General features: G+C 51.2%; 1 protein-coding gene across 1 annotated transcript; it reads right to left on the bottom strand.

Moving 5' to 3' along the window:
• Positions 1-2296: 2296 nt before the first annotated feature.
• Positions 2297-15124, bottom strand: LOC309329622 (heparan sulfate glucosamine 3-O-sulfotransferase 2-like). The gene is made up of 2 exons (XM_081840576.1): positions 14619-15124; positions 2297-4157 (listed from the first exon to the last, which is right to left on the bottom strand). Exons 1-2 carry the CDS (start codon positions 15107-15109, stop codon positions 3536-3538), a joined length of 1113 nt encoding a protein of 370 aa, XP_081696702.1. The 5' UTR covers positions 15110-15124; the 3' UTR covers positions 2297-3535.
• Positions 15125-16388: the final 1264 nt, after the last annotated feature.

Here is a 16388-nt window from a genome sequence, read left to right as displayed (position 1 = left end):
ACCCCACACAGGACAGACTTGTGGGACATTAAACCATGTTGGCACTTCTGCTCACCTCCTGCTTGGCACCTTACAGGGCAACAGAGACACCACAACTCCAGGGGGAGCCCCTCTCCCCCAAGCTGACTTGGGCAAGGCTCTTTCATTGCAAATCTAGTTGCTCTTGCATTTCACTGGGGCACTTTGAGACTGAAATCCAAGATCAGTTGACATGCGTATGTTTGACCTTCAAGTCCAACATTTTATTTCACCAAATGCAGAAAAAGCACACCAGGTTGTGGGGGCTGGAGTTACCACCTTGAGCCTCAGCTCAGTTTGTACTGCCTAGCTGCGGCCAAGAGTGGGGGGTCTCACTCTCTTTAGGAGACCCAACTCCAGCCAGGACATTTCAGGAACCAGACTTCCACCAGCTCCCCAACTCCAGTGTGTCTCCCCCATATTTGGGACAATTTCAAAACCCTGAGCAGAACCAAAGCCTCTTCCTTCTCTTCTCTTCTCTCCCCTCCACCCCAAATTACATTTGAGCCATTGGTTTGTCCCCCACATGGTTGCAAATGGAGAAGCCCCTAATAAAGCCGAGAACTAATTTGGGAGCAGAGGAGGTGAGGCTCCTCCTTCCGAGGCAATTCAGAGCAGCACTTGACATTCAATTAGGACTGCGGGTTCCCATAAAACAGCCTATTAAGCATGCCCATAAATCCCCACTGGCTGTGCACCAAGCCGCGCGGCCTGCCTTGTCCCTGGCACAAGGAGGAGGCGGAGGCGGAGGAGGTAGGAGCAGCAGCTCCAGCAGCAACACTTTGGCACAAATGCAGCCATCCTTGTCACCTGTTTCTTGCTCCAAGAAGGGGAACTGCTGCTGCTGCTGCCACCATCGCCGCTCTGCTTTCTGCCTGCATCTGAGAAAACCCCGGGATCCTTAGTGGCTCTTCCAGGCTGGGGTTGGAGAGACCCCGCTGCCTGGAACCCTTGAGAGCTGCTGCCAGTCAGTGTAGACAGTACTGAGCTAAATGGACCAGTAGGTGCGATTCAGTATAAGACAGCTGCCTATGCTGCTACGTACTTCCTCACCTCCTCTGCCATGATCAGGTTATTCTGCTTCCCTGCAGGGCTGATAGGAGGGTGAGAGCAACGTTCAAGGGGAAAGTGCTCATTCTTTTTTAAAAACCACACACAGAGAAAGATCAAAGAGGGGAATGAAAGGGATACTTTGCTCCCACATTATAAAGGAGCCTGATTTGACAGTTGCTTCAGGTGAACCAAAAGTCAGCTGGGTCTTGCTTCCCTCCAGCAGGAGGTCGTAGAGAGGCCAAGCCAGTGGGTTAAAATGGGGTGGGTAGGTGGAGAGACCCCAGATCAACCCACTAACCAGTCACAAAGGTCACTGGGTGACCCGAGGCCAGTTGCTCTCTCTGGCTGTGTCCACACCATACATTTCATGCAGCTTAAGGGACATGGGTGGTGCTGTGGGTTAAACCACAGAGCCTAGGACTTTCCAATCAGAAGGTCAGCAGTTCGAATCCCTGCAATGGGGTGAACTCCCATTGCTCAATCCCAGCTCCTGCCAACCTAGCAGTTCAAAAACACATCAAAGTGCAAGTAGATAAATAGGTACCACTCTGGTGGGAAGGTAAACGGCGTTTCCGTATGCTGCTCTGGTTCTCCAGAAGTGGCTTATTCATGCTGGCCACATGACCCGGAAGCTGTACGCCGGCTCTCTCGGCCAGTAAAGCGAGATGAGCGCCACAACCCCAGTCGGCCATGATTGGACCAAATGGTCAGGGGTCCCTTTACCTTTACCTTTAAGGGCGCTGAGATTTGTAGCTCTGTGGTGGCAAACTGCACTTCCCGGGATTCTGGAGGGGTGTGTGCTTTCTATGGGCTCCAAATGCCAGGTGAGGGCATAGCTGATGTCTTGAAGCCAAAGCATCTACACTGGTCAAAGGGCATCTTCACTGACTAGCCCTCACAGGGGCATGGTGAAAGGGTGGCCATGAGGGAGACTGGCACTCAGGATGTCCTGCTCACAAGTATCACCAGGGCCTGCTCATCCTCTGTGCCCGGGGTCAGGGCACCCACAATGCCCACCCCCTGTAGCCTCTGGGGTGCTTCTGAATGCAGAGCTTTGGTAGAAGGTGAAACAGAGCCTTTCCCAACTGGGACTGGTGAAGCAGCCCCTCCACACCCTTTGCCCTGGAGGGAAGAGGAGCTCTAAGGAGGATCACCTAAGAAAAGGACCCGGTCAGCTGTCTCCCTCCCCCCCCCCAGCATCACTGAGTAAAATCTCTCTCTCTGATGGATGTTTGCATTATTTTATTTCACAGGAGGTGGGGGCAAGGAGGGTGGGGCAGGTCACATCCTGAACAGGGAGAAGGGGCTGTGCCTGAAGTACCCGTAACAGCAGAAATCTGTGCTTTATTCACAGGACAGAAATGTCATAACAGGACGGTGTAGGGGGGCGGGGGTGGGAGAGACACAGGGCTCACGCAAAAGCCCCCCAAAGAGAAGGAGCAGAGGGGCCAGTCCTTTGGCATGAGGCTGACACCCCCTGAGAAGGTGTGGGACCCCTTTCACTTTTTCAGCAGGTGGAAGGGTAGGCACCCCCACCATGGCTCCCCCAGATCTCACATTCTAGCTCCTTTGCCTGAGGGCTGCTCTGAAGGGTCTTAAACCAGAAACCCTGGATATCTCAGGTGCCAAGTAGTGCCTAGGCAGTGATATTGATTTATAGACTATATTTATGTATATATAATATATATATATATATATGCATGTATTATCGTTATTAAAAAATAAAATCCATCCTTGGGCATCACACACCCTCATTACACCAAACAAAGGGACCTTCTGGAGCTTCCCCAGCCCAGCTGCCCATGTGCAAAAATGCAACCAGGGGAGGAGGCACTGGCAGTGTGTGGCCACAAACCAGTGAAGTCAGGGTGGTGGTGACAGGCACCCCTTGGCCCTTCAGAATGTTTGCTCCTGCCAACCATTTGCCATGGGCCAAGAGGAAGGCCAAGGCAGCCCAGTGGAGGGGGTGGAGGGAGAAGGGCCGTAGCTCAGGGGTTGGAGCACCTGCCTTGCAAGCAGAAGGTTCTTGGTTCGATGCCTGATGGTGCCTCTCCAGAAAGGGTTAGGAGGGACTCCTGCCTGCAAACCCTGGAGAGCCATTGCTGCCAGTCAGTGTGGACAATGCTGAGCTAGATGGACACTGACTCAGCAGAAGGCAGCTTCCTACGTTCATTCAGAATATTCAGGACTGGGGTCTTTATTCCTAAGGGGAAGGACTGTAGTTCAGTGACAGAGCAACCTGTGTTGCATGCGGAAGGTCCCAGGTTCAATCCTCTCCTGTAGCATCTCAGGAAGGGTTAGGAATGTCCCCTTCCTGAATCCCTGTGGAGCCACTACTGCCAGTCAGTGCAGACAATACTGAGCTAGATGGAGCAATGGTCTGACTCAGTCTAAGGCAGCTTCCTACGTTTGTATGAAACTCCCCTCTCCCCCCAAAAATCACAGCTGCTCCCTGTCCAAGTGCTTATTCCCATCGGAAGTCCTGGCCCACCGTCTCGTAGAACTTGACATTGTAGGGGTGGTAGAAGTCCTGCAGCTGCTCAATGACCTCGGGGTCGATCTGGACATGAGTCCTGCCCTTGGACTTGCCCAGGCAGCGTGGCAACGTGCCTCCGGGGGTGGCCTTCTTCAAGCAGGGGAAGCCCTTGGTCTTGTTGAAGTAGAAGTGCTTCTCACTGATGAGCCTCTGGATGCCCAGGAAGTCCTGGATCTTGCCCATCTCCCCCGCCGGGTCGGTGATGAGCCGCTCGCCGCTGACAAAGTGCATCTGGGAGAGCGGGAAGTACTGGAGCCAGCTCTCCAGGTGCAGGGCGTAGAGGCCGATCCGGATGGCGCTCCAGGAAGTGTCCACCAGGCCCAGGCTGCGGTTGCGGAAGGAGAGGCCCTCAAAGGTGGGGATGTCAGGCTTCTTGGAGAGTGTCTGGGTGTAGTCGGAGATGGCCCGGGTCACCGGGTTGCGCACCACCACAATCAGCTTGGTCTCCCGAGACATGTTGAAGATCCGCCGGGGGGCTTCCCGTGTGACAAAGTAGCTGGGCGTCTTCTCCATGGTGATCTGGGTCTCCAGGGTGCGGGGCATCAGGCGCCTGCAAGAGAGGAAGGCAGCGCAGGCAGAGGTCAGTTGCAAAGCAAATAAAAAGAGAGGATTTCTTCGCACATGGCTTGCTCCCACAGGAGGCAGAGGGCTATCACTGCGGGGTGTGTGTGTGTGAAGTAGATGGCCCTTGGGGACTGTCAGGAGTGGGGAGGAATGATGGGGGCTGCATCCCTTCTCCTGAACCTTCCCAAGAACAGGAGGACCGTATAGATTCAGAACAGTGGTTTGCAGAAGGGCATAGTTCAGAGGCTGCAGAGGGGAGAAGCTGGGAAATATTTGAAGAGGAACAGCAGGAAGAAGATGCACTGGGGGGAGAGATAGCTGACAGACTCAGTGTCTCCAGGAAGCATTCCTGACCCCCGCCCCCGTCCAGGACCAGGCGTGCATTGAGAGTAGTAGAACAGAAAGCTCAGAGGCAGAAAGCTCAGATAAGCCAGAGCAGGGATGACATAGGATGAGACAGAGGGGGTTGGCCTTTACTCGGAGCAATGCCATTATTTACCGGTAATAGAGACTTCATTTCTTTGTCTGTCTCTCTGAATACTGAATAAATTACGTTCTAAGAACTCCCTTGTTTGCAAATCTGCTTTTTGGCTGCCACTGAGGGAGGGATCGGATTCCCTGAAACCTGACAGGGACCCTTCCAACTCTACTTTTCTATTTTTATATAATATGATGGCTGCTAGCCAAGATGACTATGGCTTCCCTCCAGTGTTGGAGGCCACAATGCTTCAGAATGCCAGTTGCTGCAAACCAAAGGAGAGGAGACTGCTCTTGTGATCTGGTCCTGCTTGCTGGTTTCCCATTGGGGCATCTGGGTGGCCATGTGAGAAGAGAATGATGGATTAGATGGGCCACTGGTCTCTGCAAGCAAGCCTTGAACCAGCCATCATCTTTGCATGGTCAGGAGGTGACTGGAAGCCCTTCTTTGCCACAAAATGTCCAGAAACCCCCATTTGGACTTCTGCTGCAGACATCTCCCCGCCCCCCCTTGTTTAACTTTTAACTTTTAAAATTTTTTAAAAATAGTTTTTATTTGATTTTACAAGTATATAATTATAGCAAAACTACCATTCACATTTACAGATTCCTCCAAATCTCTAGACTGCCCTCCATAGGTCCTTATATTAAACCTTTTCTATAACATCATTCTATAACATAAAGAAGGCTGATCGCCGAAGAATTGATGCTTTTGAATTATGGTGCTGGAGGAGACTCTTGAGAGTCCCATGGACTGCAAGAAGATCAAACGTATTCATTCTTAAGGAAATCAGCCTTGAGTGCTCACTGGAAGGACAGATCGTGAAGCTGAGGCTCCAATACTTTGGCCACCTCATGAGAAGAGAAGACTCCCTGGAAAAGACCCTGATGTTGGTAAAGATTGAGGGCACAAGAAGAAGGGGACGACAGAGGATGAGATGGTTAGACAGTGTTCTCGAAGCTACGAACATGAGTCTGACCAAACTGTGGGAGGCAGTGGAAGACAGAAGTGCCTGGCGTGCTCTGGTCCATGGGGTCACGAAGAGTCGGACACGACTAAACGACTAAACAACAACAACATAACATCATTGTCTCCATAGTACTTGCTGTGGACATCATTTTAAAAAGCTACAACAAGTGTGACTCCCTGGGGAAGAAAGGGATTCCCTTGCCTCATATTCAAATTATCCAAGGCAGTGACTATTTCATCATCATATCCAGAAAATCTCTATAATATCTATCACTTAAAGAAATTTTAAAAAATATTCTTTGTATTTCTCTTTTTAAATACCAATAAAATTTATTCAAGAAAAGCAAAGAAACATTCTTTTACTTGCATATGGGAATGTTGTTTTTAATTAAGGACTAGATGAAGTGTATTCTAATAGTGGAAGTCCTGGATTAGTGGGAAAGGGTCAGCCACCATAGGCTGGTGGAGTGGAGCCCTTATTTTTGCAGTGCAGTCAGGCCTTCATTTGGGGGCCTGTCCAGACATGCATTTATGTTTTTATTGATGGCTACAATGATTTTCATGTGTCAAACAGCAGTAGAACAGGCTGCACTAAGACAGCATTCTTTCTCGATAAGTATCTAATATAGAAGAGGACAGTCAGCATTGTCATGTTTGCCAAATTGAGAGGACTTAAGGAATAATAAACATTAACTGATGGTAATTCCCCAGATACTTGGATACTAATGGTTTCCCTATTTTTCTCTTGAACTGTCAGTCTTATAAGAATGGGAAAATGAAACAATGCCCTTCTGCAAAGGCGCCCTCCCCTTACTAGTCCTCACATGCTGTGCCTGCGGTGAATTTTCATGACGACTTCTGAAAAATAAATTTGTAAACTCCTGCAGAAATGTGGAGAACTTGAATTAAGATTGGACAAATGAGAAACAAAGGAGCCAAAATCAAGTGCATTTCAGCCTGTGGGGCTTCTCTCCACTCCAGGGAGACTTTCACAGCCTGAAAGATGCATGGCTGCTGGGAAGACACACCTTTCCCTTTCCCCAGCTGAAACCATTGCTTATTATCTCTTCTTCCGCCTGCAACTCCCCTCCCTTCTTGCCACCTTGGCACTCCTCTGTTGCTCAGGGGCTGCAAACGCCACTATTCCATTCTGCAGATTTTGAGAGCTCTTGGCTCTGCTCCTCTAATTTATTAATGCAGTTTATTCTGCACTTTTTGTAATTGATTAGGACCTGTGATTTTTGTTTTTTAAATACATGGACCCAATTCCTCACGGAATAGAGCTTTATTAAGCCCAGAGGTGGCCCGTTAATGAAACAGCCGTTTTATGAATCTCCCACCAACGCTGAGCTGCTTATAAAGCTGTCTGGCGCTGATGGATGACCCAAACCTGTTTTTGTGATCTAAACCCAGCAGTGGGAGCAGGGGCTCCCTGACACTGAATTAGCATCTTGCTGACAGCCTTTAAACAATAGGACTCATAATCTGGATTTATGAGGCTCAGAGCAAAGCAAAGGGCCAATTAAACCTACATGCCACTCAGGTACTTGACTCGGGTGGTGGCAGCAGTAAGATGTGCCTCCTGATCTCCAGCGTGCTCTGTTGGCACAGCTGGCAGGGAATGCCACATCCTCTCTAGAAACCTCCTGGCGCAGGGAAGACTAACACCAGCTTTATGCTCTATGCCACTTCATTTCCAGACTCAGCTCAAGAGACTCAGGTTAGTCTTTAAAGCCCTAAACAACTTAGGCCCCAAATATCTGAGAGCAGGGGTGCCAACTTGAATAAAATATTGGGGGAGCCATGTAAGTGTCATCCCACATAACTGATCACAAGATCTGGCACACACACCATTTGAATGGAAATGCCCATGAATTTTGTGGGGGGCAACCCCCGCAAATATTTTAGGGGGGGAACCTCAGCCCCGGGGAGTTGGCTCCTAAGCCTGTGAAGTCACTTTCTTCCCTACAGACCCAGGTGTTAAGATCAGCAGAGGGGCCCCTCTGGTAGTTCCACCAGCCTTGGAAGCTTGATGGTGGCTGCCTGGGAGAGGGCATTCTCTGTGGCAGCCCATAAGTTGTGGAATTCCCTCTCTACAGAGCTGCCCCATATACCAGAGAGGCTGCCTTTCCCCCTACAGACTCCCCCTGCCCACCTGGGTTCATGCTCCTTGTGTGAGTAAGTGGGACTTGAGAGAGAAAAAGCTGGATCCGCAAGGACAGAAGACTAGATGCCCTCTCTGCTCCCCTTTGTAAATTGAGTGTGATTTGCTCGGCCACCTTAGGCAGGGCTGCAGCAATGCAAAGCTTCTGTCAGGAGGAGAGTTAATTCTCCCTATGACCTGTGGCAGGATGGATCAGGCACTGGAGAACCCTTTGCCTGTGCAAGACTCCCCCCATGGGGGTGGGCCTTTGACTCACGTTCAGAAATGCTCTCTCTCCCAGAGGCAGGCTGATTTGAAAAGTGCATCTGAGTGGCTTCTGTGCACATGCTCTCTGCCCCACCCAAGGCACTGCCAGAATTTCTGCCCCCCCTCTATTCATTCTCCCAAGCCGGTGCTTGTTCCATTTGCAACACAGAAGAGTAAATATATTTGTTTGTGTCATTGTTGTCCCCATTGTGTGCAGAAGACTGAGCAGGCAGGGACCCAAGTCTCTCCTTGCAGAGCATGCCAGCTGACTTCAGGATAATCCTGGGTCTTAGTCACTTGTCAGCAGGAAAATGAAGTGTTTAGCTTGGCAAGGTTCCCAAACGGCAAACAGCAAAAACTCCACTCTCTCCCATCCTTCAGCGCCAGAGTCGCCATGAGCCAAACTCAGAAAGCAGGAGTTCTCACAGGAGAGATAAACAGATCCCTTGATGGCCTCAGGGCCAATTCCCCATGATTTAGCTGGCAAGGATGTGCCTGGCTAGTTAAGGCAGGTGGCACAACTTGCCATGCCCATGAGCAACCCAGGAAGATGACAACAGCTTTGGCCCTGGCTGACCAGCAAAGAGGGACCACACCCACTTGCATTTAAAGGCCAGCCCACATAATTCACACTTTCTGAAGCAATATGCGAGCCAAAACACAAAACCATCCTTTGAAAGTTAAACCCCGCTGAATTTTGCATGCCGTTCCCCAGTGGAATAACATGTACAAAAATGCACTTATTTAGTGAAAATGGCATACAACGATGCCCCGTAAGGAGAAACAGCTTTGCAAAAATGTGCATATCAGGAGAATTTTGCACTAAAATGGCTGGTGAATTTTCATGAGAATCCATGGAATCATAGAATGGTAGACTTGGAGGGGACCCAAGCAACCATCTAGTCCAAGCCCTGCAATGAAAGACTCATAGCTAACAAACTCACAAACTGATGGGGAAATATGCAGAACTGAATTTAAGATTTAGAAGAAATAAGGAAGAGAGAAACTGAAACTGACAGACATACACAGCCCTAGTTTCATCTCATTTGTTAAGAATGCCCATAAATGTTTCTTTTTAATTTTTGTTTTTCTTCGCAGAATTGCAGCACAGCCAACCAGCATGGCTATGCCAATGAAACTTGGTCCCAGAATGGCAGAATGCTGCCTGCCTCTCACTGGAGACAGGAAGCAGGGCTAGTCAGCCAAGCAAATGTGGAGAAATAAAAACCCAATGCTGGAGGGGGGGGGAAAGAAGGGACATTATACCTTAACCCCAACCTGTGAGTAGACATAAGTCATTGACTCCTCCCTTCTTTTCCAACAGTCCCATAAGTGTATTTTTTCCTGCAGGAAATACGTGTGCAGGTTCGTCGCAAGAAATGGTGCTCTGGTTAGTGCAAAACAACAAAAGCGTCTCTGAGAAACAAAAATTATAAGGGTGTTTTTTGTTGTTGTTTTTCAAAATCAAAGCATTACATGAATTACAGACCACAACAACAGATGGCACACCTAACACCACACATTGGCTTGCAAAAGGGCTTTTCTTTTGAGTAGCAAAGGGAAGCAGCGTCCCAAGCCACAGAAAAAGGCAAATGCCAGGCAAAATCTTTGCACACTGCTAGGAGTAGGGCAGAAGGTGGGACATGCCCTGGCAATTCAGCAGACATTAAAAGCACCCAGAAAACCTTCCCTCTTTGTGGGCAGTGGAGATGCTGCACATCCTCTGCCCTTCAGGCAAACTCAGATGCTCCAATAATTATTCTTTAATTAAAAGCTCATTTAGAAGAAATGTTACGTGCCCAGGGAGAGAGTACTGGCTGGCGTGATCACTCAGGAGCAAGTCAGGTGGTGCATAAGACTGCAAGAGTTTAAGTTCTGCAGATGTTGTTAATATCAGCTGCTGTTTAGAGCACTGTCTGTTAGGCAAACAGGTAGGGGGACAGCCAGATCCCAAAGAGAGAGAGATGGAAGAGGAGGGCAGGCTAGTCACCAGAGGGCTGGCAAGGAGCAGCAGCTGTTTGCTGCACAGAAGCAGCTCCAGAGAAGAGATATCAGGCTGCAGCAAGGTTTGGGGGAGAGAACCTTCCTCTCAAGCCCTTGCATGCTCTCAGTCTGAGACCACAACCAATTCAAGGAGCCAACATGCAGAGAGATGAACCAGCCAGCAGGAGACAGCTTCAAATGTCCGTCTATAAAGAGCAGCACACAGAAGAGGACTGGCCGGCTTGCCAGAAGGTCAAGCCACCCAGGGTTGGGGAGATGGTTCACTTCCTTGCTGCTCAGCACCCCAGACCAGGCTGTTGACATTCCCTCTGCCCCTCTCTCAAGGTGTTAGCATCCATGCCAAGGCTGCATTCCAGGGCATCTTGGCAAAGGAACTCGAGCCCATCCTATTATACACAGGAGGACAAGACCTGCCATGCCCAGAGCAGGTTGGGTGCTCCATTTTGCAAGAGCCAAATCAGTCCAGCACACTCTGCTTTATTTTTTCAGTTCTGGCATGTGTTGGAAATTGAAGGAATATCATGAACCTTGAAAAGTCTCATTTAGCTGTTCTGCCTGGGCACCTTATGTTGTTTTGTGGGTTGGTAGAGATGGATTGGAGCACGAAGCAGGCCCCCAGAGGACACATACGCAGAGCCTCACCCCCTCCCCATTTGCTGGCCATGCACATGTTGAAGTCTTCTTCTTCTTCTTTTTACTCAAATATATATTTATTGATTTGTATATTTATTCATGGCTTCCTACAATTCACGTGTAGATTATCAGCAAATAAACCTGCCCACACAATGCATTCATTCAGTGTGAAGGAAGGCAGAATTCATGACAACCTAACTTGAAATAATTTGCGGTGAGTGTTTGACGCAAGGTTGTCCATGTAAAATCATACAGCTGGAAGGGAACCCAAAGGTCATCGAGACTGACCCCTTGCCACTGCAGGAAGCCCACTGTAACAGAATCCCTTTCAGGCAAAGGGCTGTAACTCAGTGAGCCCCGGGGGGAGGGGGGGTTCAATCCCTGATGGCATCTCCAAACTGGGCAGGGAAAGACATCCTGCTTGAAACCTGCAGTGTTGCTGCCAGTCAGTGCAGACACTGCTGGGGTACATAGGCCAGTGGTCTGACTCAGTATAATGTAGCTTCCAAATAGAAGTTTTTAAGCAGAGGCTGGTGACAACCTAATGAAGGGCAGCCCACACCCTTCTGAGGCAGCTGCAGTTTAGTTCTCCTGTCATACTGTTTATACTGCCTTCACATTCTAAATATGGTCTAAATATTTTTTTTAATTACCATTTGTACCTCTTGGTTCAGGTCCTACAGACATTTGAAGATGGCTAGTGCCTTGATGCCTTGTGAGAAGGCAGTATGCAAGTACTTTTATAAATACAATTAAAACATCAATGACAATATTACCTGTTAATTGTCTGTTCTCCAGGCTAAACATATGCAGTTCCTTCAACCTTTCCTGTCACCCTCTTCTGAACACGTTTATCTGTATCCTTCTTAAACTGCAATACTCAGGCCTGGAAATAATGTTCCACATGAGATCTGACCCCAAGCAGAACAGAGTGGCACCATTACTTTTTTGAGACCTGGGCATTATGCTTCTGTTGATACAGCCTAGAATGGCATGAGCCTTGTTTGCTGCACTGTCACGCTGTATTCTATTAAACCCCTTAGATCCTTTTCACATTGACTTCTGGTAAACCATCCTGAATCTTACTGTTTTACATGTACCGCTGTTGAAATTGGTTTATGATTGTTTTGACCTCAGTTCTCCATCCTATCCAGAGCATATTGGGTTCTGTTTCTGTCTTATGCACGATTTGCTACTCCACCCAGTTTGGTATCTTCTGCAAATCTGATAAGTATCCCCTCCACTCTTTTGCCCATTTAATCTCTAAAGATCTCAAACACGGGGCCTAGGAAGGAATCCTGCAACACCCTGCTTATCCCCAGGTTGATGCGATGCCACTGAGAGCCATTCTTTGGTCCATCAACCAGCTACAGTAGTATCACCCACCCCAAATTTACCAGCCTGCTAACAAGAACATCAGAGGGAACATATCGAAAGGCTTTGCTGAACTAAAGATAGTCTATATCCGAAGCATTCCCCTGATCTACCAGGCATTGGTGCAACTTAGCAAAGCATCTTCACGCACTCACCCAATCCAGTCAAGCAACGACCTGACACCGAAGGTAGTACAGTACGTCATTCCTCTCAAGGCAGGGAGTCGTCCCAGCACAGCTCCTGCTCCCTAATCCTGTCCTTAGTCCTGCACATTGATACACTTATGTGAACAGCTGCCACCTCCAAGGGACAGCTGGGCTGAATCTGAGGTAGGACACTTGGCCAGCCCAGGGACTGCATAAACCATCTGTCCCCATCACCCTTGACTTCAGGCAATGCTGGCTGTATGGATGATGGGGGATGAAGTCCAAAACATCTGGAGGGTGCCATGTTGGCGAAGGCTAGCTCAAAAAAATGGTGTAACCCAGTGTGTTGCTGGCAGCTAGTCCGGCATGATGGGGTTGTGCCAGCAGGCAGGACACCTCTGCTGAGCAGTAGTGGCCTGAAGGCAAGAATGGAGACCTCACTAGGGATGTGCAGGGAAAGAGCACACCTTGAGATCACACAGGTACAAAGGGCTCTAAGTCCCACTGCAAAGGCCAGCACATCTTGGCTTGACAGTACTTCCTGTGCCATATTCAGGCAAGTGAAACCACAAAAGATCCTCCCCACCCCCACCCCCAGCTTTTTCCGAGGCGTCATTTCTCTGAGGATAACAAGATCTATGTGTTCCTGGAAGTGCTTCAGACTCAGCTGAAGGCAGAGACTCAGGGAGAAGGTCCACAAACAGCTCTTCTTGGCTTCAGGCTCCCCAGTTAAAAAGACCCACATTATGCACATGTTCTAGCACAATTTGTAAAGCTGATTTGGAATGCAAGTTTTATGATACACATATCCCACTTGGGCTGGGAATTAGGTTTCCTGGGCAACTCTGGGGCCGGGGAGGAGGAGAGGCTTCTCCTTTTGACGGGTGGGTGTGGAATGCAGGATGCCAGCCTCGGCCTACTTGCTTGGTAGCAAAGGAGCTGAGAAAGCATTTGTTCCTTGCTGAAGCTCCAGGGGTTGGAGGTGGAGAATGCACAAGAGCTCCTGGAAGATTTAAATACCACCCTGATCTGTGGCACAGGAGGAGCTTTTTCTGCATAAAAACAGATGGAAGTGGCTATGATCCCAAGTCAAAGTGGCAGCACTGTGCAGGGTGTGCTGCTGGGTTCAAACATGGCAGGAGGCCCAGTGCCAGATGCCTGATACGGTCCTGAAGTTGTTATGTGGACCTGTGCAAGCACTTCACAATCTAATCTACCCCGCAGGGCTGTTGTGAGCATTTTTTATTTTTTAAGCCCAAAACCCAACACAAAGAGAACAGAAATAACTTTTGGGCAATGCAATGCAAGACTAACTAAAATGGAAGCCAAGCTCCCTCTGCTGGTACATCACCAGCCAGCTGGGCGTTGACAGGTGGGTACTTTAAAGGGCATAAGACCACAATGCCACATGCAGCAATGGATGCAGGCAGATTTGTGCCTTGGAGCAAATTAAGATGGTGGGTTGAGCGGGGTCTGGGCAATGTGCCCTGGGTGCAAAGTTTAACAAGCAGTTATGTTTTTAAAAGGGGGAGGAGGTCTAGGGATGGTCTATAAAGACCCCGGGCCGCCCACCCTTACAAAGCCCCCTGCCAGTCACTCTATTTGCGAAGCTTCCAGCTCAACTCTCCATCAGGGTTTTGGGCTGCCGTCAGGGGGCTTGGGTATATTTCACGTGGGAAGGCCCTCCTTTGGGTGAGGGCTGTTGTCAAATGGCCAAAATGAGGCAGGACTTGCTGCAGTGAGGAGGTGGATTGGCAAGGGGAGGGGGCCAGGGGAGCTCACCCCACCTGTCCCATGCCTATGCTCCCCCACTTCCCTCCACGGCTTCTAATTTGGAGAACCCAGAATGCCAGCCAGGCCCGCCCCTAGAGAGGCGAGCAGCTCCGCAGCTAACCACTGCACAATTCAGAATCTTAAGCCTTCTATCCCCTGGACTTGGCTGGCTGGGGGGAGGGAGACGTGGGTTTTCCTCCTATGAGTCCGCTTTGCTGGCAGACACGTCGACGATGTTTAGGAGTCCTTCTTGATGTGCAAAGGCAGCGCTCGGCCTGCGTAGCCCTGGAAGATGGCGGGTTCGGGGGCTCAGTCTCCCGGTACCTCTCCGCGCACCCAGAGAGGTGCCTCCAGAGGAGGATAGACTGGGGGGGGGGGTGTGGTAGCTGCAAGGAACTGGGGAAGACTTAACGCCCAGCACCCATGAGCCCAAAAGACACATGGAAGAGGAAAGTCCCCCAGTGCCCTGGGATAGGCACTTTGCACATGCTCTAAGAACTGATTGATGCGCATATGTCATGGCTTGGGCAAGGAGATTCGAGCTATATAGACCTAGCCTTGAGAGGGGTTGCCAGCCAGGCACAGCCAGTGCCCGGGACTCCCGCGCGTGTATAGAGTGCCGCTCCTCTCTGCCCACCCTCCCCTTGCGCCGCCGCTCACCTGTACCACTCCAGGCCACGCTCGTAGTGCCTGTCGAAGAAGTGGGGCTCGGTGCCGAGGGCGCGCACGGCCGGGTGGCCGCGGATGAACTCCAGCACCGCGCGGGTGCCGCCTTTCTTGACGCCCACAATGAGTGCGTGCGGGAGCCGCTTGGTGCCCACGCTCCGGGAGGCGGGCGGCGGCGGCGGCGGCGGCGAGGAGGAGCCGTTGCCGGCCGTGGCGGTGGAGCTGGCTGCAGCCGGGCAGGCGCGCCACTTCTGCAGAAGTTTCTTGCGGGCGGCGGCAGCAGCAGGCAGGCAGCGGGCGGCCGTCCAGGGAGAGGCTGCTCTCGCTGCTCTCGCTGCTGCCGCCTCCCCGCTGGCCAGCGGCTCCGGCTCTGGCGCGCAGCAGAAGAGGAGGAGGCTGTAGCAGAGGTAGGTGCCGGCCAGCGAGAGGAGCGCGCCCAGCACCAGCGCCCGGCAGCGCCGCCGCCGCCGCCGGCTAAGCGCCATGGCTCCATCGCCAGCAGCCGGGCGCGGCGGGCCACGGCTCCCCTCGCCGGCGCCGTCGTCGGAAGCGCATCGGGCCGGGCGGAGAGGCGGGCGGAGAGGCAGGCAGGCGAGCTCGGCGGCCCGCCACTGGCGGCCCCGCTCCTGCTGCGGCCCCGCTTTAAGGGGCGCCTGACGTCAGCCGAGCCGGAGCCGCCCCCGCGGCAGCCCTGACGCTCCCGCCGCCTCGCCGGGCTAAGCCCCCGACGCGCCCGTAGCCGGTGCGGAGATCGCAGCCCCGGCTGGACTCCAGTTTCCCCCAGCCTTTCACTGGGACATGTCACGGGAGTCGACTAAGGGAGGAATTGGGGATGCCCCTTTCTAAGTGGGAGTCGGAGGACGCTCTTCTTCGTTTTCCTTATGACTGATGATCTTTTCTGAAGAATATCTGAATCTGAAGAATATCTGTATCTGAAGAAGAATCTGAAGAATATCTGTATCTGAAGAAGTGTGCATGCACACGAAAGCTCATACCTAGAACTAACTCAGTTGGTCTTTAAGGTGCTACTGGAAGGAATTTTTTTATTTTTTTATTTTGTTTTGACCATGGCAGACCAACACGGCTACCTATCTGTAACTGGATCTTTTCTGAAATTGATATACTGTACAAGGGATCCCAAGACGGCCAAAGCGCAAGCGACAACACAATTTAAACATCCAAAAACAATCCCCATACAGCCCGGGAAAGTTTCCCCTTTAAAAATGAACCAGGTGCCTCTGACCACGTGCAGAGTGCCTTCTCTGCGCCCTGGGGCAGTCCCAGTGGGCTTGGGCACGCTTACCCGGACAAACAGTTGGCTCCTTTGCGCAAGGAGGCTCCGTGGCTGCCGATGCAGCCTCCGGCTCCGCGCTCTGCCTTCCTCCTTCTCCTCCTCCTCCTCCTCTAGGGCCACCAACATTACGCACTACTGCGCAGCTTGCCTGAGCCGGCCTGGTCCTTCTCGCGCACTGCCTCGCCAGCGCAGTGCGCGCAGCCTCCTATCGGAGGAGTACGCATCCAGCGCTTTGTGAAGCACCCTTAGGATGACACCCATCTTTGCGCTCCGCCTCAGTGACACGCTAATGCCCCAATAGAGCCGGGTTTCTTTAGCACAACGCGCGAAGCTGACCCGCCTAGCCTGTCACCGAGGCCTCGGGCCTTTCCCAGCTCGGGAACCTCCGAGAGTCAGTCTTTTGTGTGCAGGCGGATGCAAGGATCGGACCGGGGACTCCAGACTGCGAGGGGCTGCTGGGGGCAGGGCAG

This window comes from Podarcis erhardii, assembly GCF_964252035.2.
Source record: "Podarcis erhardii genome assembly, chromosome: 14".
Lineage (NCBI taxonomy): Eukaryota > Metazoa > Chordata > Lepidosauria > Squamata > Lacertidae > Podarcis > Podarcis erhardii.
Note: the sequence above shows the minus strand (reverse complement) of the source record. Positions and strands in the feature narration are given on the sequence as shown.